Source organism: Pelecanus crispus, chromosome 2 (assembly GCF_030463565.1).
Source record: "Pelecanus crispus isolate bPelCri1 chromosome 2, bPelCri1.pri, whole genome shotgun sequence".
NCBI classification, from domain to species: domain Eukaryota; kingdom Metazoa; phylum Chordata; class Aves; order Pelecaniformes; family Pelecanidae; genus Pelecanus; species Pelecanus crispus.
Genome location: NC_134644.1, coordinates 16,681,165 through 16,703,927, shown reverse-complemented (window position 1 = coordinate 16,703,927; position 22,763 = coordinate 16,681,165). Strand labels below are relative to the sequence as shown.

Below are 22,763 nucleotides of genomic sequence, written 5' to 3'. Positions count from 1 at the left end.
ACTACAAAAGCAGTTTTGGAAAAGACTAACTCAGAAAGTCACAGTTACTTCCCTGACTCTGCTCGGGGAATTCAGTGAGGAAAAACATGAGTTCAGCACTTTGCAGGACATTTCTTTCCCCATGTTTGCACTGATTTTACCTGCTGGTTGGTGGACACCCAGGGGAAGGTCAAAGCTGCCTTCTTCCACTGCCTCCCCAGCTATGGCTGTGCTGTGTGCGGGTCACCGCAGAGAACCAGGGGCTCCCCTCACACCTGCAGGAGGGGAATAATCCCTCTGGTCTCTCACCTCCTCCTATGGACCCCTGAGGGCAACAGAATCTTGTTTCTTTTTACCCTGTTGAACCAGCTGCATAGGCTGTTGAATATTATTTGTCCAATAATATTTGTCCTAAAATATTAAAAAATTGCCACATAATTGTCAAACACATTTTTCTGACAGCTTACACTACTCAGCTGACTGAATCTGTCACTATTGGCACTTCTGGTCAAACAGAAACCTCCTGGTATGAAATGCCAATTGGATATAACAGGATGGCAAGAACATACCCTACATACACTGTGGGATTTTATTCTGCCATCAGTACCCATGCGTAAGCCCAATTAGCATTGATTAGCATGCAAATACACGTTTACTGAGAGAACAGAACTCTGGGTTCAGGTAGGGGCAGGAGGAGGAAAGTTTCTCATTTTAAAGGCAATCTTTTCACTAAGCGAATAATTTTCCCTAGTGTAATTAACAGGCAAGCTGTTCAGGATAAAAGACATGTTTCATGACTTCAGGAAAAAAGATACTGTCACTTTATGCTGTTAAGAAGAAACCCAAAGTTCAACTTTGGAGGGTAAAGTTAAGAATTTTCCCTTATTTTTTAACACAAACTCTAATAAAATCCTTTGCCATTACCAGCAAGTTAAAGCTGCAGTTTTCTTTCCTTGGCAATGGCAAATGCTTATGCAATCTACTCAGAGAGAGAAAGAGAGAGAGGAAGAGAAGAGAAGAGAAAGGGAGAGAGATTTTACATTTGAAAATACATTCTATATGAAAGAACAATAAAAGGGGATATTGCAGCTTTATACAAAAGGGTCAAGAGACATGAAGTTGAAATACAGAAAGCAGAACAATCGAGCCAGGTTGTCAAATCTGATTAGCCCTTGCCTTGCTGAGGCTACTTTCTCACACTAAAATATACTTTTCTTTTAGTCAGTGCGCCATCAGAGTATGATTAAAGACAAGGGCATAACTGCAGAGAAGCAGAGCTGTAGTTAATGTTAACACAATGAGAAGCAGTACAAACAAAAAGGCACTTGAGAGGACATACACTAGCCAGTGCCAAGGACTTTTTTGTTTAGTTTTTAGGCAGTACACTCGGTTACCAGTTGTGTCTGATGATGGCACATACTCTTTTATGGAGTTCACAAGCACAAAATTTAGTACAACACTGAAAAACATCAATAAAATTTGACTGTATTGCTTCGTAAACAGAGCTGACACACTATATCAGTACTGATGCAGCAGTACTTTCAAAAACATCCTAACCCTTCTTTGCCTATGCACAACACGAGCAATTATACACAAATACAGGTGCAGGAGTCCACTAAATTGCTGTTACTCCAATATTTTCTGGGCACTGAGCTACAAACAGCATGTCCATCCAAAGGACCCCACTGAATACATTTTGTGACAGCATCTTGGATTTTGCACAGTAAAAACAAAATTATCCATTAACGGAAAACAAAAGAGAGGGAGAAAAAGAAAGACAAAATGAACTATAAGTCAATCATACTTGGTCTCAACACCAGCATTTGATTATTTCAAATAAAACCAACAGAAAAAGCAGACTGTACATGATTCAGATTGTTAACACAGATAGTTGTCCATGTTTATCGGTTACACACTCATTGAAGCTCCTGAGAAAAGCTTGGCTCAGTGTCATCAATGCACTTTTCAGCCTGTACAGTAAAAGAAGATCAACAGTTCCCCAGCACGACCGAGCTATGTCCTTCCATCCCGATTCTCTGAAACTTCTCCAGTCGCTTTATACCTTCATGCTTCCGAGTATGAATTCTGTGTGTTTAGTTTATCTTTTTTCAGTTTTACACCATCGACCAGTTCAAAATTGTAATTCTCCAGTGCAGACAAGTTCCTCTCTGACATCCCATTGTGCCAACAGGCACAGTACAGGACAACTCCACAGATGGCTCCTAAAAGCACCCCGAGTGCACTCATGGCTATAATGGTAATAAGGATTGGATCTAGGGTCTTCAGGACGTTGCCTGGTTTCCTGGAGATATCATCATAGTCCTCGCCTGTATGGTATGGAGGCGTAAACCCTGAAATGGAGTAAACAATTGCAAAATTCTCAGAACTGATTCTAGGTAGAACTTGGTTTGATGAGTGGGAAATTTGGAAAAAGGACATTGAGTTTCTGACATAAATTGCTATATAATTTGAAAACCTAGCTTTTTGGAGGCAGTCGTAAATAGCTGAAAACTATAACGCAGCCCAAATAGTCGGTGATTTTTTTCATACTGTTCTCCAATCCCTGAATCTGCTGCATGTTAGTAGGGGTCTGATTCTGCCTTGGATTAAGTGGGAGTCTTGGGAATGAATAACTAGACCTTTTGATTGTGTTTTGCCAGTTTGCAGTATTTAGCTCAAAAATGTTAATTAAATCTTGTTCAGCTCAGTGTTAATGTTTATAGCCTTAGGCATTGGTTGGGAATCTCCAGCCATTTTGAGTCCATCTCCACCGACTTCAGGATTGGACCTTGAAATGGAAATAGTGACAGAACTGACACAGAAGAGCACTCTGCCCCCTTCTGTAAAATATTCACTGTGTGTCATAATGTTTTCCCTCAACACTTTCAGTTTATGAAAGAGCTCCAATAAGCTTGCAAGCCCTGCTAATTGTTGCAGGAAAAGCCAAAAAGTCTTTTTGAACAAACCCTGCTTTCACTGAAATCAATGAAAGCAATCCTGTTGACTGTAACAGAAAAAAAATTAAGCTCATTGCCTGAAAAATACAAGTATATTTTATTATTGGGACAATATGACAATTATGATCCATTTAATGATCCATTTACACCTATCATCATGGAAAATGATAATGCTGTGGTAGACTGGTCATAAAATGACATTTTCAGCCAGGTCTGAGAAACAATTAGCCTGAAGAGTTTTGAGCCTAATTATCTAGACACTGTGTGAGTCATAAATTGTAAGATATAATGACAGCTGTTTCTTCAGCTGTGGACAAGCCTTCTAGATAAAAAAAATATTAAGGAGCTATAATGTGCATGCATATATATGTATACAATGTAGCAAATATTGTATATAAAGTTTGAAAGGTTTGAGACAGGTATAAAAAATACAAAGTCCATAAGATTATATGACATAGAAGAACGAAAAATATTATATCCTTCAAATAAATGTAAGCTTTCTTAGCATCTGATCTAGATAAATCAAAAACCTTAATACAATATGCAGTTAGAGAACTAATCTATAAATAAATAAATAGAATACACAAATTCACATGAAAACACACTTTAAAATTCATTCCCTTTTAACAATAACAGAATTTTTACCTGTTTGATTACTTTCTGGGTCTTCTTCTTCATCTATTTCATTCTCCACATCAGTTGATTCTAATGAAGCAAAGAGAATTGACATTGATTATTAAGGTTACAAACACTGATTGACTATCATGCTGGCAATAATGGTATAGCAGATTTTTCTGTGTCAGAGCATCATTATGTCAGCTTGACAGAACTGTTCATTATGATGGGCTCTGAAAACTAATGGAGAAAAAAGAAAGACTTAAAAACTCCTCTCTGCCCAGTCTTGGCACAGTTTTAGTTATCAGCAGGGGTTTTCCATGTCTGGGAAAGAGAAGTCAGTGTGATGAATTAGTATCTCATTCATTGTATTTACAATTTTGGAGCCCAGTTCCATAACACTTCATCAGCATAGGCACAGTTAATCACGAGAATAGTTTCACTGACTGCAGCAAGACCACTTGTGTTTGGGCTTCAGACTAAGCTTTTGGCTTTAGCTCCCACAGGCCAAAATCTTTGCTTAGCATTTGGTTTGAACAACCAAAACATGTAGAGGTAGGAAAGAAGTTACTTCCCTCTCTCATTTGGAGTCAGATAAATACCATCACTGTGGTCCCAGCACCCTTCCTGGCACCTAAGGACACTGCAGGAGGACTAAGCAGTGCGTCCTGCTCTCTTTCCTGGCAATTGCCACTCTGGTGGCATATGATGAACCCCAGGAGATGGACTGTGTGATAAAAAGAGATTGTACAGTTTTCTCATCCTGCAGTGAAGTTACCATGTAGCTGAAGTCTGTCATGTTACTCTCAAAAGGCTATTAGCTACAAAAGGTGAGGAACACCCTCTATTATTGCTCTCAGTTGTGTTGCTAACTGGCATGGCATAAGTTTATACTTCTGATGCTGAGGGTTCTCAGTTCTATTCCGTCTCCTACATAAAAGTCATTGCTTCATCTTCATCATGAAGGGCAGGGTTCTGTTGCTTGTGTTTATCTGGGGTTGCTGCTGCCAAATTACTTGTAGTATGCAATGCACATATGATCAGCAGTGACTGGAATAACTCAAGACTGGCCAGAAATAAAAGGACTCAAATAGCAGCTCAGGAACAGCCTGGCTCAGATGTGGAAAGGGCCATGTTCTGACATTACTTCATGTCCCACATGTCTGGGTGCTGGTGACTATAGCAAACAAGTCACAGCAAACTCAGAATTACAGAACAGCCGAGGATAGAGCAGGGGCTATTTCACACTATCTGTGTATCCTGTAAGGGTTTGATATGGTTCTTTAAAAATCCTCGGGTAGAATTAAAGTAAGCTTGGTGGTAAGTGATCTAGAAAGGGTGAAGAAGTAAAATTGGATATTGAGCATTAGTTAAATGAGGGAAGAACATTAGGAAAAGCAGAGAAATTTAATGAGGACAGCAATATGAAATACAGGGAGAGATGTGAGGATGTGAACATGCTGTGACCCATGTCAGTAGGATGCCAGTTCTGATCCAAAAGACTGTAGTTGCTGTGGTACTGAGGTGATACCAGTGGCACTTACTATGAATAAAGCTGTGGGCCAGATCAGGATAGTTTCAGTGCAAAACTTCCTACAGAGTCAATAATTATCTATCCCATTCTTACAGAAAAAAACAGCTATCAAAACAAAATAAATAATGTTTTGGATGAGATTTCTGTATGTTCTTGCTACTCGTACTTACTTCGGCAATCCTCTTGTGCTACGTGATTGTCAATTTTAATATCATCCACAGCAATTCCTCCAGTTCCTTTTCCAATTTCTCCCTCAATAACCACCTGGCAAAATAAGATAATGTTCACATTGTTTTTCTGTTAACACACAATTGCAGCATTCAGGATATCTTAATTAGTTGTTAGCACACATCTTCACTTGTCGTGATGCCACATCTACATGTACTTTGATTGTGGCCTGCCAATCTTCACTGTATGCGTTTATGAACTTAAAAATTCAAATGTGAATTTATAGAATGTCATAACTTCATTAAAGTCTTTTACACCAGCAGCAAAACTCTGGCAAGGATGCAGTTTTGGGACATGAGAAGTGATTTCTAAACTATTTATTTGGCCTTCAATAACAAATTGCTTGTATCACTGTCATCTGAGATACCATGAAATATGCCACTATTATTACTGTCACAGCAACAGCACCTCATCTGAGTTATAATACTGTCTACATAAATCCTTCAGTGACATTTTCTGCTACAGTGTATAAAACATGACCGGCAACGTCTTATTGGCCTCAGCTCTGTTAAGTTCAGCGAGAAGCGGCCAAGCTCACCTGATAGTGTTTCACAGACTTGTGAAGAAGAACGCGTCCTTCCTTCCAGCAGTTTGCCTGGTGCCCGCTCAGGGTCCACAGCACCTGATCGTATTCGTCCGGCTTCTGGTACCGCAGTTTGATCTTCAGGGTGCCAACGTGTGCGCCGGACATATGGTACCAGAAAGTCATGCAGTGGGCAGAGTTCTGCGAGTAAATCATGGGGCTCAGCAGTCGGGCGACTTTGCCTTTCTGGCTTTCGTCAGCTTGCGAGTAAATGAAATTGCCATCTCCTACTGTGACAGAAGGACTGCATTAGGAATAGCCACCAGCTTTCATACTCTTGTTTACCTAAGAAGCCCCAACCACCACCACCCCCATTTTGCCTTCTTCCCATTCTGATGGGTCAAGCCTCACAACAAAGAGAGTCAGAGGAGACTGGTTCAGGAGCTCTAGGAAAGCTGATGTGCTCTAAGGAAAGTTTATTTCTTCTGGCAGTCTCCTTTGCTGTTCACTGGGATGCTTTGTGCTGAGAGTGAACTGTAATGAGATGTTTGCTACATGGCACACACAAGGCATTTTCTTTCACTCAGGGAAGGAGGCAAAAGCATGTTTGGTGTGACAGTGTGTGCTCCGTTAGTCAGCAGGTGACTCCTGAAGAGAGCCAGCCCTAGTTCAGCAGGCTAGACAGAAATCCCTTGGGGCCTACTCTACACTAATTGTGCAAAGAGCTATTTTTAGTCTCCGTTTAAAGTGATCTGTGCTTGAGAAGGCAAGATTAGAATGGGAAGAACACCAGAGGATAAACTAGCTTTCAACAGCCATGGTCAGAGATCAGGAACTACTGAGAGCTAAACAGTGCTCCTAAATAAAGTCTGAGCATTGTCACAAATGGTGCCAGAGTTATTCCCTTGACTTTGGCAATAATATGTTGGGCTCTGTCTGTTTGTGAGCCACTTCCTGAAAGAGTAAGATTATGACTGGTATTTTCGGAAGAGCATAATAGATTTACACACGTTGAAATCTGAATACCTAGTACCCTTACCTTGGAAAATTACTTGCTTAATCACACTGGGAGAGAAACATGTGGGCGTGTGATTAGTTTGGTAACAGAAAATTGCTAAGTAAGATACTGACTACAGAGAAGTGCTTCTGATCTACACCAGCCAGACATCCATTCCAGTCAGCTTTTGAACAGCTTCTTTGCAGAGAATTATGGTGGAAAAATACAAAGTTCATCCTGGTGTGTGTAAGAATAGATTGCATGTGTAATGCACTCACACAAAAGGATGGAGACAGCATTTATTGGCATTGGTATAAAGTTATTTAGAAAGTAGGAGGAAGAAAAGTAATAATAAGAAATACTACTTCTCAAATGCTGAAATAAGTATATATATGTCTGTTTATACCAATGCTTAAACAAAATAAAAGTAAAAAAGAGGCAAAATAAGATGTTTTGGAAGGGTGATGTTTTATCAGATCTGGTCTGATATTGGTCTTTGCTTATACATGATATTCTTGAATTTCATTTGAAATAATGTATAACGGAGACTTGCTGGGTTGTAATGATATAGTCCTGCACCAGTGAAGAAGGGAAGACCAGCATTGCCACTCTGGGAAGTATTAGAAGGACAGGGTAGTAAAAGGTGAACCAGGAACAAAGAGGAGCAAGCTAAACCCAGTGGTTGGAAGGAGTGGGCCTAATAAATTAGAAAGAGAAATATTTCTTCTAACAGGAGACAAGGATGTTTTCTTTTATTTGGATTTTTCTGTGGGCAGTCAGAGGTATCCTGGCCAATATGCATGTGGAAGTATCTGGTCTTTGCAAGAATTTTATAAGGGAAGATGATATTAAATTGCCAAAAAAATTTAGGCTTTTTTTTTTTTTTCCTTTTTTCTATCTTACTGCAGTAACATCTTGTCCAGCTTCTTCAGCAGCAGTGCTTGTGCCTGTATGTTCTTTCCACTTTTGCTTCTGTGCAGAGGGCAGCACAACATGTGCAAATCTCATCAAAGAATGGTGACAGGGAAATCCAAAGGGAGGAAAAAAGAAAAATAATCACAGCATTAGGATGGCTGTCTCAGTTGGAAGACTTAACTCTGGCCAGATTTAATCATAACATGTATAATTTCAAGTGACATACAGCACATCCTGCTGTCCTAAAGCAATTGCTGTTGAAGATCACTTCTGTGGAGTTTCCTCAGCTTTATACAAATGCAGCTGAGAGCAAGATATGCCTGGGAATTGCTCATTGCAGTTCTCCCAAAATAGAGGGTGGCCTTGATGTGTAGTGGTGACACTGAGGGGCTTTTTTGGGATGGCAGTGCCATTCAGACTGCTTGTGGTCTGCGTTCACACCCACCACACTCATTCTGTAGCTGCTGGCAGGCGAATGGCAAACCTGGCGGGTGAAGGTGCCCTTAGAGTTGAAGGAAAATTTTGGAAAATATTGAAAGTTAGTGCAGTAAGGAGCAAAAGGGGCTGTCTCTAAGACTTACTGAAGCTACAGCTAATGGAACAAATAAGTCTTCTGCACTAGCAGGGCCCAGCAGAAACAACAAAATCTCATTTGAAGAATATAATTTCTTCATCTCTTGATTGAAGACAGGTTCAGTATCTCTGTAATCCTTGGTGCCAAAGTGCAGATAGCTCTCATTTCCAGAATATTATTGCAGTGCTGGGTCAGGAACTCTGTCTTCATTGTCTTAATTAGAGCTTTACTTATGCATGCCTTTTAGATTTTGTCAGTCTCTGGCTAACATAGCTTTTAACCTCCTTTCAATGTCAGATCCTACTGAGCCATTTCACTTTACATCAATTTTTCCACCATTACAGCCTTCACTTCAGCTAACTGCATTTAGTTAATTTGATGCCATTTATTTGTACAATGCCATTTATAGTCAAAGTATTATAAGTTTTTTTTTCCCTGAAACTACTGTACTTGTCTTAAGATTCAATTGAAAGTGTCTCAGAATGTAAAAAGTCCAATTTTGTCTAATTTCCTTGTCATTCTCATTAGGCAAAGGGGCTGCAGAAGTGGGAAGGGGGATTCATCTCAACACATTTGATTAATCTGCACGTATGCAAGAGAGAACACTAAAGCTAGAGGCTGTGCAGGTCACGCAGCGCTCTCCCTTTGCCACTAGCCAGCAGCATATTTATTGCCTAATTATGCAGAGCCATGACTTAGATACTACAAAACCGAACAATCAATTTCCCAGGGTGATATTTCTGGAAAAGCTGTGTGTGAGCGAAGGGATGGCTATAATCTCCGACTCCTGCTGGAGAGGAGGAGGCATGGAAATACATCCATCTGGGAGGTTTCACTTACAACGCCTTTCTGTGGTGGGCAGCCCCTCTAACTACAAATAGGAACAATGTGAGGTTTGTTTATGACTGTATCACTTGGTGAGTGATATTTGCAGAATATTTGGTCATTCAGGTTTTTTTCTACCCTAGATGGTCATTATCCAAAAGCAAGTCAGGAGAAGGGAATATCTTTAATTCCTGACAATAAATGTTCTTTATTCCCCAACAGAAAGGACAATTATGGTCAGTTGTGACTACATACAATGGGTTAGGTTGCCTAGAGAATCATCTTTGAGACTCTACATATTTTAGGTATAACTCATTCTCCTCTGGTTTTGGAAGGCATGTTGGTATTAAGCAGAACAACCTCTTCCCATGTAAAACAGCTAAATCATGAACTCATGATTACCTGTGTGATCTTGAATCGGCCCAGTTTTGCTGGTCAGGATTGCCCACTTTAAATCCACCTGGTTGTCGTGCTCCCAGTGGCACAAAGTCTTTTGGGATCCCCAACCAAAGGCACAGTTGAAGTTGTATAGTGGCAGCTCTGCAAGGAAAGAGGGAAAAGGAGGGACAAAATGTGATTATTAATTGCACAATTCAGATTTTGTACTTCAAAACCAAATGCATGCATTTGACTATTAACAGAGCTGTTCCTACTTGAAACTCTGAGAAGCTATAGCAAGAGCAGCCCTGCTGGGAAACAGATGAAGAATGACTATTTCTAGTAAATGACGTGGTTGTTTCTTGTCTCTTTATGACCCATATTTTAGGATTTTTTTTGTGGTTTTTTTGTGGCAAATCTTCTGATTTGCCCACATTAGCTTGTAACTGTACTGTAACATATATGACTCAAAAAGAAAGCTCTGGCTTATTAGATATATTTGCTGGTTGATAATATCTATTTGTACCATAATTGTGCAACATTTTGCAACACGTCACAGGAAGATTTGGACAAAAATAAGAAAGGGCAGAAACAGTAATGGAATGTCCTTGGCAGGAGAGGATTTCTGGTGAAATGTATAGTATGTGGCTTCAGTAAGGAACTTATTTCAGCATCTTCCAGACAGTTAAGCAGGCCCACAAGATGGCAGCATTGAAATGGACAAATTGAGATGGGAAAGGGACAAATGTGGCTGATTGCCAAATGAACTCAAAATAAGCTTCAAAACAAGCTCCATGTAAAACAAGGGAAGTCTGGTATTATGGTCAGGATGAGATCATATCTTGTTTTCAGCTTCTCTTTAATTCTGCCCAAAGGTTTAATACATAGTAGCTTATTTTCTTCAATAGAACTTGGTACTTGAATGGAAAGATTATAAAAAGATAGCATATAAATACCTTGCATTTCTTATTTTCAGAAGTGGTTTGAAATCTTTTGGGCTTTTGGTTCTTACCCCATTGGTATGAACCTTTACCTCACCTTGAGCAATGAAAACTCCCAGTAGAGCAATACCCTTCCCACACCAATGTGACCAAATCCTGAAGTCTTTTCTCAGGCATGACTCATGCTTTATTAAAGGAATAGCTTAGGTTTACTTTAATGAGATGCTTTGTGCAAGTATGAACTAAGAACAAAGGACTCCGTGCTCCCATCAATATCAGCTCTGCGGGAAGAATTGTGTTCTTTTGCTTTCTTGGCCATTATAAAAAAAAAAAAAAAGTCAGGAAAGATAATGCAGCCCCTAGAATGCGTTTTGCTTATTGTGGGAAAATATGGAGAAATATGGGAAGTGTGTTGGGACCTGTGGCTGGCCAGACCTTTGAGATGGATCTCTTCTAGTCTGAAGAGGCAACAACCTCCTCCACATAGTGAGCTGCCCAGGGAAGACTGCAAAAGCTTTTGAACACACAACCCAGATTTTAATGGAAAGTAAACTAGAATAATCATTTTATCAACACAGAGAAAGCCTCAGGTGAGTAGGTTGAGACAGAACGGATGCAAAAAGGGTTCATGTATCATTCTCTCCTTGCCTGCTGTGTCCTTGTTTGGTAGGTCCTTGCTCCCAGACACAGTTTTAACTCAACTCACTGGATTCCTGCATTGCAGCCACTGTGCCCTCTCCACTCTGGCCCCTAGAAAATGTCTTTCTGTCAGCAGAGAGGTCCATGCGCACGGCAGCTCCTGCCCCTCTCCTCCCCCTGTCAGTACCTTGGCTGTGCTGCGGCATCTCTCTGCACTGAGCCCTCATTCTTCGCTCCTTCCTTTCATCTGCCCCATCCCGCCCGCCTCCCCCTCCCTCCCACTGGCCTCCAGAGGGGTCTACTCCACATTGTCACGAATACGGCATCCTAGCTGGAAACAAATGAATTAAACAGATAATGTCTGGCACAGGAATTCAATGTGAGGAAAACATGTTTCCTGGAGGACCCTAGCCCTTTCTAGGAAAGGGGCAGATCATGGTGAATAATCTCTCTTTGGGCTCAAAATGTTGAAGAAGCAGAACTCAGCCTGTGCACACATGAGTGCAGAAAGGCAATCCATTATGTTTCTTTCTTCAGTATATGTTTTTTTCTTCCTAGACAACGGGGCCATGATCAAAGACATCTTGCCCAAAAAGGGACATCTGAAAATCAAGGGGAGTTTTTAAAGAAACGGAGTGACATTTAAATGAATTAAAGGGTTTTAAGTTTGTGAAAAATAGCCTTTCATTGTCAAGGAGGCCTAGGGAGAGCTATATTGCATGGCTTTGACATCAGAGCCATGAAACAGAACTTTAGAAAAGGTCTTAGAAAACGTAAAACAAAATTAATCTTATTAATCCCAAAGGATTATATCATGCAAAGCTAGTGATAGCCTGTGTGGTATTCAAACCACAAGAAAGGAGAACAGTGGTAGATAGATCACATCAATCTGAAGATATCACACAGCATAAATGAGCACATAGCACAAAGAGATTGAAAGGACTGGTATTGTTCAACCCTGAATAAAAATAAATAGCAGAAGACACAGGAGAAGTATGTAAATGGGTGAAGAATCCAGAGAAGGAAGATTACAATATTCTGTTTTCTCCATTTCATAGCCTGAGAACTGTGAGGTATCCAGTGAAGATCAATGTGGATGAAAGGAAAAAATTTCTCATATGATGTGAGTGATACTTGCTTCCCTCGAATGCTGCTAAGGCTGAACACAATTCAAAGAGAACTGGACAGTGAAACAGATAAGGAAAATATCCAGAATTTAATTGTTAATTCTGAAGTGTAGGGAGTGACAAAAGCCTTTTGCTTCATGGTCTGAAGCCAGCTCTGAACATTGGGATTAGAAGGAGAGTTTCAAAGCAGAGCTAAATTTCACAGCACCATCTAATAAAGAATTTCTTACACTTTAATTTGAAATATATAGTCCAGGAAATTGGCAAAGAGCCTAAGTCCGATATGCTTTGGCCATGCCTGTGTTCCTTGGCTTTGGTCTCACAGACAGCATGGTGTAGCATAAAAATGAACTACTTTTCCATGCAGAAGTTAATGAGAATCCCCTGAAATTGAGCAGGGTTTGACCAGTAACCTGCTCTCAGTTAGCAATTTCTTGCTAGGTTCCTACTGTTTTCTTAAAAGTGATTGTGTTAATATATTCCTTAGACAATCACAGCAACAGGATTGAAGGTCAAAGGCAAGGCATTTCAGAGTGCTCTTATTTTATGGGCTCCTTAAACATGCCATCTCTTATTGTCTATTCTTATGTCTCTTCCAATGCTTCTCCCAGGGACCCATAAAAAGGAAAAACAGACCTGCTAGCCAATTAATAATAGACACTTGTAGCATCAGGATAGGTTCGTTAGTCGTACGGACAATGGATCTGCCCCAGCAAAAGACAGAATAGTTCAACACTTCTATTAAGGGTCCCAGGGGGCTGATACAGTAGCTCACAGTAAGCTACAGGCAATCTGTCCTCTTCTTTGTCCTTGAACTATAGCTTGGCAGCTCTGGTAGAAGGAAGGAAAGAAGGAATGAGTAGCATTTGGTGGGCTCCCTCTGCAGCACTGGCCCGTTTTCCTGCTAGGATGGTTTTCCTGCCAATAGGTGATTGATCTCCTGCTTTGTGCGTATTGAGAGGATGAAGAAAACCAGCTATTATGTAACCAAATAGCAGCAGTTCAGATGAGAATCTGAGGGAGGTGTGACGAAATCCCATATGCCTTTTTCAAAATGTAGGGTACGTGATACTGAATTAAAACAGATTTATCCTCTCAAAGAATAACCAACAGCTGTACTTCTTGACCACATCTTGCTCACAGCTGGAACCATTACTGCACACGAACAACAAAGTCATTTGAAAATCTAGTTGAGTGAGTTTCTTGCAAGTCCATTAATCTTTCGTGGCCCACAGACTTTGACATATTTTTATAACTCCTCCAACAAGAAGCAAGAAGGAGCATGATGGCATTAAAGATGCTATGAAAATTCTCTATAGGATGCTCTTGCCAAAGGGTAAATCAACATTAAAATGGGAAATTACAAACATAATTTGGACCACTTCAAAGTAGTATATTGGGTCTGATTCATATTTGCATTTCACCTTTTTATATCACTTATGCTGGTAGCACAGGATTACCTTAAATGATAGTAAATGATAATTTAACTGCTTTAATATCCCTTTATTGATGCAAAGTTGTCCCACCGTAAATGAGAATCAGACCTATTCTACCTTTAAACAATTTCTTAGCATAGATTTTAACCTCAGGATTTCTTAGTAGTATTTTTCTGAAATAGCTATTACATGTGTGAAAACCAAGATACTTTACTTCTTGAACAGTTTGCTTTACAAAGAACTGAGCGTGCATGCTGAGAGCACATAATGTAAATGAACAGCTTGCTCTGTATGTAAATAGCTAAGAGTCAAGCATTTCAAATAGTCCTTTGGAATTGAAAAAGATGTGTTCAAAAAGACTAGATGTTGGTGAGTGTTAGGACTGAGGCCTGAAAGGTATTTACCTTGACAGACAAGTTGTTAAAGGCATCTTTTTGTTTGAGGAGGAAAGTAGATTCTCTCTTAAAAAAAAAATCCAAACCTTTAAACATTTTTAGCAGTTTGAAATAATGATTCTTTTTTATTTTCTTACAATTCAGTCCCCTTGAAATGAACTGTAAAAGTGTCCTTGATGGAAAGCTTGTTCATACATGGAGGCTTTCCAGCTATTTGCTCTTAACTGTTTCCATAGCGTATGAAAGCTGGTTGGAATAGGATAATCTCAGGCTTTGACACACAAGCATGTTAGTCTGGGATAACAAGATCAGGGGTGTTTGCAGGCTTCAAGGCAGGCAGGAGGACAGCAATACATGGCGTTAGCACCTATTGCAGAATTACCTGTGCCACGGCAGGTGCTGCTACTGAGAGAGCTGGTAAATCTCTGTCCTGAATCACCGTGGCACAAGCTGCTGTGGCCAGCACTGGCACGGTGTGGCTCGTGCCATGTTATCCGCTGGAGCCCGCATCCTGCAACTGATCTGGAATAGCTCTTCGGCTTGGAGTTCACCATTTACCTCAAGGTGTATTAGCATCTTAAGGTAAACCAGCCCTTAGAGGGAATTAAGGCTGAAGGTGAAGGCTCACTCCTTGGTGTGTTAAATTCATACCTTGTTCAGCTTGAGAATAACTGAAAGAGCTGGAGTGCACTGATCCGCAGCCAGCTGAGGGCTGGGGTGGGGCCTGAGCAGCTCTGTAACTTCAAGGCCAGTTTAAACTACGTTATTCATGGCTGCTGGAGCAGACTTGCTCCCTGCTGCATGGCCTCTTGCTCTGATGTGCTTCACCGTGCCAGCTAGGTCCACCCGTGCCCCTTCAGCTGAAGGAAATGCTTACACCACCTTCATGCCAGGAGGGGTTCCCCCATGTTGAGGGAAATTTCTGTCTGCCCCTTTTTGGGATTTTTCTGGCTGGTTTTCAGTGAGGGATTATGAAGCAGCTGGAAACCTTTATGTCTTAAACTGGAGATTCTGGAAACCTTATTCTTATTTATTAGCATCCAACTGATCTCTATCTATGATCTTTGTAATGTGGTGCCATGTGGGAGCCTGGAGTTTGGGATGTGAACTTGTCTCTTATTCCCCGGAAGGAAACAGTTCCTACCAGCACAATGCAGGGAAGTAGCATTGGCATACTCTGAACGGAACCTCAGAAACTCCTCTAGTAGAGAAAAAACTTGGCTCATCATGGAGTAAGCAAAGGTGGTGCAGGAGGGAAGTAAGGGGAGAAAATGAGGATATCTTAATCTCTGGCAGAAATAGTCAGTCTATTACTGGAGAGTCCCACCCAAGCCAAAGGGATTAAACACAACCTGCACAACTGGCACTGGGGAGGAGGGAGGAAAACCGCATTGTATGGAGGCACTTTATGAATTTGCAATTTGTTTAAATACAAGAAGATAGTTAAAAAAAACTTTAAAAATCCTTCATTTCAGCAAAATAGAAAGCTAAAAGATCATTTCAGACATAAAAATTAAAATGTTTTACTCTAAAACCCCTGCACAGCATCCTTTCTTCCTTTGCATCCCCAACCCCTTTCCGAACTGTGGGATCACCAGCAGCCCTCCAGCCCTTTAGCAACGCTGGCTGTGGAAGAGCGGCATGGAGGGGTGTCCCACGAAGGTGGGCTGGCCTGCTGTCATGTTTCTCATTGCTCCGGTACTCCACAATCTCCCTCTGCTCATAAAGCAGGGCAGAGCTAGAAATAGTGCATGCTGACTAAGCCAACTGCTTGACCCTGGAGACAAATTTTGAAGGGAGTAAAAGCACTCGCCTCTGCAATATCAGAACACAGAGGCCAAGAGTGGGAACAGCGTCTGAGATAAGTTGGCTCTATCTCTTAATCAGGTTGACACCGTCAGTGTCCTTTAGGAAACTTTTGCATTATGAGTCCCTTTTTTTTACTTGAAGCAAAAGCGGATTGTGTCACATGGTTGAGGAAACAATGATAAACACTTACCCACCCTGTTAATAAATCACTTGCAAGACTGTGCCTGACTGTACTTTAATGGAGGAAATGGGAGTAACTGAAAACTGACCTCTTTACCGCTCCACAATTATTAATGCAAAGCATTTTAAACTGGTGCTCATAGTTTTTGGAGTTTGGGTTTTCTGCCCAGGTCTGTCCTCTCCCCCACTCCCAGTAAATTGTACAGGATATTAAAAAATGGTCTGAAAGCTGTGGAAGCAGCAAACTAAGGATTTTAAAAGCTGCTAGTTATTGTATTAAGTAAAAAAGACCTGTTGCCAGTGACAACTTGGTTTTCTCTTTTCAAGTTCATGGTAGCAGTTTATGTAATCCCATTTTGAGAAAACTTGCTAGAAAACAATATTGTAAAAGTGCCAGCTCCCTGGTGGAGAAAACTGGCAAACTTTACTTGTCTTAGTTTTGTAAAACCAGGGATATAAATAGTGAGTGGGCCTGTGTGGCTCTGTTTTTGTTTTGCCGGAGTTTGCAAACACACTTAGTGTCACTGACATGCCACATTTAAACAGAGTGCACTGTGTGATTAAGTTAGTTTAATTTTGTCAGCATTTGGCATTTGCTGATGCAGAAGGAAATCTTGTTCTCTGCTGTGTCTACATGTGGATGAAAGGAATAAAATATTTACTGTACAGAGCTGAGAGAGCAGATGCTTCTTTACTTCAGAGACTTTTAGGGAATAGGAAGTCAGGAAGTGCTGCAATTCATTATTTTGTCTCTGGTATGAAATTTGGGTATGGAATTTATTATGTTTTCAATAAGAAAGATCTTTTTTTTTACCTGGTTGTAATGTGTTGTCTATTACTGTTGGCTTTTCTGTATTCAGCACTGTAGTACCACCTGGAAAAGAAATTATGCATATCATGACACATGGGACACAACAAAGGACACAGCAGTCATTAGGAATACCCTATATATAAATCTGAAGTATTACCATCTTTATTAGACATGTAGGTAGCCGAGTATGCGAGCTTAAGCATGAAAATATGACATTAAAGATCTGGTTTCCTTTATCAAAAAAGAAAACAAGAACTCACCATTAAATAAAGCTGTATATCTTTGGAGTCCTTGCAAACACCAAGTAATCAATCCTCACCATGTCCCTGTGACCATCCCTGTTTTATAGACAGTGATTTGCTCCAAATCACATGGGAAGTCAGTGACTGATCTCTATAGCATCTAATAGTCACCAGTTTGCGCATTCACCCATGGCATGTTGTTTCTCATATCAGGACCATGAGTTCCTCTAGCCCCTGCCATGCTGGGTCCTCCCTGTGTGTTGTTTCATAGCTGTGTTGTGAGATCAGCTCACAAGAGAGGTGCATGGGAATTGCCTGACTTGAGGTTATGGTCTAAGGCAGGTTTCACTTCTGTCTCAAAGAGCAGGAGGAATTAAGGACTTCCTCTTTGTCATCTTCTTCAAGCAGATGAACAAGAGGTGAGTGGGGTCATGGCCCTCTCCTAAGCTCACTAATTGGTATTTTTAAAATACTTGACTTTTTAAAGCAAGCCTCATATTGATAAAGGAAACAAAAAGTAAATTAGCACAATTATAAATGCACAGTGGGGTGCTGATTACCAGTCAATGGCTTTTCTTTTCTCCAGCAAGCAAGTGCTTAAAGCATTATAGAAAGGATGACTATGATGACTTCCAACGAGAATGAACGCCCAAGCTATATCAGCTTTATGTTTGTGAGAATGATCTGATGGGAAATGCTATAAGCCACACAAATAGAGTAGCTCTGTATGGGGTCCAAATAGAGCAGGAAGGAATCTGGCCTACAGCACAATTACAGTTAATTGCAAGGGAGGCTTCATTGTGATACTCACATATGTGCAAGTGCTATCAGGGAAGTGACTCTAACTGTCGTGCCCATGAGAATGTGGGTGCCACACTCACATCGGGAGTGGATAAAAGAGAGTAAGACACTGATGACATCCCCTCTGCACTGCCCTGCTATCCTTAATGGGCCACAACAAGATTTACGTACTTTCCTTCAACACATTTTGGAGGAAGAAAAGAATGCTTACAATGAAGTTATCGGTAAAATCGCTTCCGTGCATTTTAGTGTTATGTGTAACATCATATGCACAATGCAGTGTCCAGAACAACTGGGCATGCACTGCTCAGGAATTCTAGGTGGTATAGTAATAAATTATACTGAAGCTCCTGCACTTTTGCAGAAGGGCAATGAAGTAATTTTCAATTTGAGTACTGAAATAGGTTACATCCCCAAAAGAGCTGGTGCTCAGGAAGCCTGGTGACTGTTCCCTTGTTTTAGAGATTATAAACTGCTCCCTAAGCACAACCTGCAAAAATTGCCTGAGGGAGTTTCTTCTGCTCAATAAGCTTTCCCTAAGGGACATGTGGGGTGCAGTCCTAAGCTCCCTGAAGTGCAGAGACTATGAGTGAACAGGGAAGGTGCTTGCATAGATCTGCCTCCTTCCTCTCACACAGCTTCCATCTATGTGAAATATGTCTCTACCTATTGGGCTTTGCAAGCCAGCCCTCAGTGTAGGGCTTTGCAGGAAGGCCCAGCGTTTCCTGACCTGGCTCTTTCCTTTCAGAAAAATAAATAAGTAAATTACAATGTTCAGTAACATTGAAAGCTTTCCGAGCTACCTTAACATAATACAGACTATTTTATCAGACTCCCTGCATGGCTGTTTTCAAAAAGAATAAGATTCATCTGGGACACTAATTTGAAAAGCAGTGACAGTGACTGTGCGGTGTCTTTTCCACTCAAGAATTGTTTTTCAATTTATGATTTGCAACATGCACTTACAGGAGATACTGGCAAAGCTCAGAAAGGGTTTGATGCTGAGACTGCACTTTCATTTGTATCTGCTGTCGGATGTTCTACTTGGCTGCTTCCAAAAAGCCAATGTCTTACCTAAGGTTTCTGAATGTCCTCTTGGACAGCTATTGCCAGATTTTAATGCTTTTTTATATCATGGATATAAGAAGCAATAAACATTTATTAGATAAGCACACCAGGGAGCAGTGATGAAATAACTTGTGTTGCTGTGTCCAAAAATAATCTCAATTACTGTAGATGTATACATCTGCTACAGGAAGATCTCATCAAACAGGCCCAGAGCTTTGTGGAGCAAGTGACCTCCAAGAAGAGATCAAAAACATAGTAGTGCAATGTCAGCTCTCTCAGAAGGACAGTGGTTCTGTGCAAAATGGGGAGAATATGAAAACTAGCAAGCTTCCTCCATTCCAGATGCAGACTACGTTATGTCTCTCCCTCCTATTTTTCTGCTAGCGATGGCAGCTTGGAGAACATCAGCCCCTCTGTGGCTGTAATGCAGTGTTGGTGGGGAAGCTCATGGAAATATTTCTGGCAGTATATGTGTGAGCATGCTTTGATGAAACAAATCTTTGTTTCTGTCTGGGAAAGGTTTGGGGCTGAGATTTGAGCCCTATACTAAATTTTAGGTATGGAAGTGTATACATATTTTGAACCTAAACAACATTTCATTTTGAGTTCTTCAATCTCAGACAATAAACCTCAAAGGTTTGTCCAGCTTTTTTCTTAATTAGAGAAAGTTTGATTAGGACATTTGATTAGACACAATTCCTGCTCAAAAAAAAATTGCCCTCTCTTCCAGCTAGTCACTATTATTTGCTTCAAAAATTACATAGCTGAGAAAACAATCAAAAGTATTGTCATATGTAAAAGGCAGATGCCTATGTTTTGACAGCACTGACAATATGAACTGCATACCAATGTCCATTTATGTTGAGTGATTAAATCAGTGCAAACGTTTAGCTGGTAACTGGTGATGGATATGAGCTACAAATGAAGCTGCAATGGAATGAGGATGGTTTCTGCACCTGTCAGTTGGTAGTCATCACCTGTGCCACTGTGACAGTTTGCCTGGTCATCATCACACTCGTCCACAGGTTTGCCTTCAGAAACGGTAGGGACAGCCGTAGGAGCTGAAACAAAATCCAGTCGTTCAGTTAAAACATGTGCTGGAGAATCGGCATGCAACTGGCAGTAACATTTTGATAAGCACCATACGCTGTCTTTATGTGTTTTATCTGAGGAAAAGAGCAGCTCTACTTTGCAGGTTAGTTAGTATTTCTTTGCAATGGGACGTATCTGTTCTGCCTCCTTGTGCCAAGGCACTCTGTTGTATCTGAGCTAAAGGGCTGAGCGGAGTTGGGTAGCAAAGCCCCGGACTGTCTATTCACTGGCTGATGAGTGTTTGTTGTTCCTACCAACAAAGAGTGAAAGCCTGGCAAGGCAGAACAGAAGGCTTGGGGAGGGGTAGAAAACCCATCATTTTATTGCAGGCCAAAGTGCCTGTGAGTGGGCCTGTATAGAGGAGCAGGAGCGGTGCGTGCCCAAGGTGGTAATTCTCCAGCCCCCACCACATTGCTGAAGAAACCTTTCTGCAGAACACATGTAAGAGAGGAAATGTCTGAACAGAGTCCTGGTAACAGGGGCAGGAAAGGCAGTGTGATGTAGAATCACTTTGTGCTCAATAAGGAGATCTGGAAGGAGTTTCTTTTGTTTTTGTTGAAGCTATAAATAAGACATCAGTGATGTCAGTCACACCTCCTGGCCACCTGCTTGCTTCTCATTGGTGATGACTTTCCGGTAGCTGCTGCATAACCAATAAAAGTCTGACCTTTGTTATTACAGTTAAAAGCTTGAGATTTGTGCAAGATGCCAGAAAATGTATCTATACCCCAGTATCTGCAAAACATAACACATCTGGAAAATCAGAATGCAGATACTTGGTGTTATGTTTAGGTTTATGTTTTATGCTGCAAGTATAGTTCCCTGGCTTAAGATAAGCAGACTGGGAATGTGACCCAGGTTTTTGTCTGTTCTCACCTACTGTTATTTTCATTAACAATGTTTTACTCTCATTATAAGCTATGCAATAATGCATCCCTTTCTTGGATTCTTCTTTGCCCTTCTCCTGCCTCCAGAGCCTGCTGGCCACATAAGATCTTATGCACTGACTTCTTGGCCTGAAAATGTCAGGACGGATGGTAGTTTCTGAAGTAGCTGTATTCTGGGATGAAACATGGCTCTTTAGGACCCTGACCTATGCTTTACAGGTAAAATCTAGCCCTAGTTAAAGAAACAGTTCTGTATCTATTATGAATTATGCAGAGTGTCTGTTCCCCACATCTCTTTAAAAACCCCTCTGGGAGCTCCCTCTGGCTTTCTACATCGAGTTAAGTTTCTTATCTTGATCTTCATGCCCCTGTATAGCCTCAAGCTTGCCTACATCTCTGCCATCATTTCATAGAAGTCCCCTGGGATGCTTTGAGCACACAAAGCTTCCCCTTGCTCATTACTGCTGGAGAGCTGATTTCTACTCCTGTCTGTACCTATCTCCATGCTTCTTTTCCCATCTCAACTCCTTTCCTTCTCAGTAAAGCTCAAGTGACTTCTCTTCATTCATCTCCCTCCTTAAGATAGAGTTATACAACAAAGTTTTCTTATAATGCTTCTCCCATGGGTAAATGGGAATTGACCTCACCAGTCCACGGGTGATCTACAGGTAAGCACCATTCAGAAGTACACCATAGCAGAAAGACAAATGCAAGTAGATGTTTCCCAGGGAAAAATCGTACTTGCTGCTGCAGTTTGCCTAAAAGCAAAAGCATTTTGCCTGGTCAGTCTCCTCTTTGGCTCCTTCATCACACTGAGTACTGTGTTCTTGAAACATGGACTCACTTGGTGTCTAGGTGGCTACAGGAGCCCTGTGGCTGAAGGACTTTGCCCACAGGTTGTGAGTTTACATGAGGCAGGTGCTGGGTTTTCTTTTTTCTGAGCAAGTAGCACAATAGTCTGCAGGAACTAAGTATTCCCACAGGAAATGAAGACTTCCTGCAGGAACTAAGAAGTATTTCCAACCTCCCCACTTTCCGGGCCAAGTGAAAAGCACACTTATTCAATCTGGCCTTCACTAAAAAAAACCAACACAGAACTCATTGGTTCTCACAGCAAATGCTTCTCACTCTTCCGCCTTGGGGGAGAAATGGTGAGAAAGAAATGGAGGCAGAGAAGTCGGTTCCATTCATCTTGGGAGCCTGTTCAGCTACTTCTGTATGAGGTATCATATGAAACCCTGAATAACATGGTTTGTTATTCTGTGTATTGTTAAGCTGTCTGGTTTACAAGCCATGCCACTATGCCATCATCCATCACATAAAATTGTGAAATTCACATAGTGTTATCTGTAGTTATCTATGAAGTTAAATAATTATTGTTTATATAACAAGAATCAAGCTTGACTTCATGTCACAGTCCAAGGATAACTGTCTAAACTTTGTTTTTCCTGGTCTTTCATCTCCTATGTTGCAAAATTAAAGCTTGGAAAGGAACAAAGAGGCCCTCTCTGCCCCTCTAAAGGAACAGTTCAGAGCCTGTCCAGCCAAGTAATCATTGCCCACCATAGTGTCTGGTGTGACTTTCACGTCCTTTGAAGCAGCAAGGGACATAATTGCTATATTTAGTGCAAAGCCTCCTCTGCATTCACAGAAAACATCTCTTCCAGTGTTGTATCATGGTAACGTAAAATATAAGTTCCTGTCTTTATTCTCTCCTAATAGCTCTATGCTTCTCGAAAGTATAATCATGAGGCTGCTTAAGGGAACAGAAAACCATGTGGAGAACATCACTGTGATTCAACAAAGGAAT

The 22,763-nt window shown here is 40.9% G+C and overlaps 1 protein-coding gene across 1 annotated transcript in view; it reads right to left on the bottom strand.

Moving 5' to 3' along the window:
* Window positions 1-1,476: 1,476 nt before the first annotated feature.
* NRP1 (neuropilin 1) overlaps window positions 1,477-22,763 on the bottom strand; it is a 110,905-nt gene continuing 89,618 nt past the window's right edge. Inside the window, exons 11-16 of the mRNA XM_075705343.1 lie at window positions 19,931-20,035; window positions 16,867-16,926; window positions 9,550-9,687; window positions 5,852-6,123; window positions 5,256-5,349; window positions 1,477-2,330 (exon numbers count right to left, since the gene is read on the bottom strand). Coding sequence (XP_075561458.1) covers window positions 2,044-2,330; window positions 5,256-5,349; window positions 5,852-6,123; window positions 9,550-9,687; window positions 16,867-16,926; window positions 19,931-20,035 — 956 coding nt within the window. The 3' untranslated portion in view covers window positions 1,477-2,043. The remainder of the gene's footprint in view (window positions 2,331-5,255; window positions 5,350-5,851; window positions 6,124-9,549; window positions 9,688-16,866; window positions 16,927-19,930; window positions 20,036-22,763) is intronic.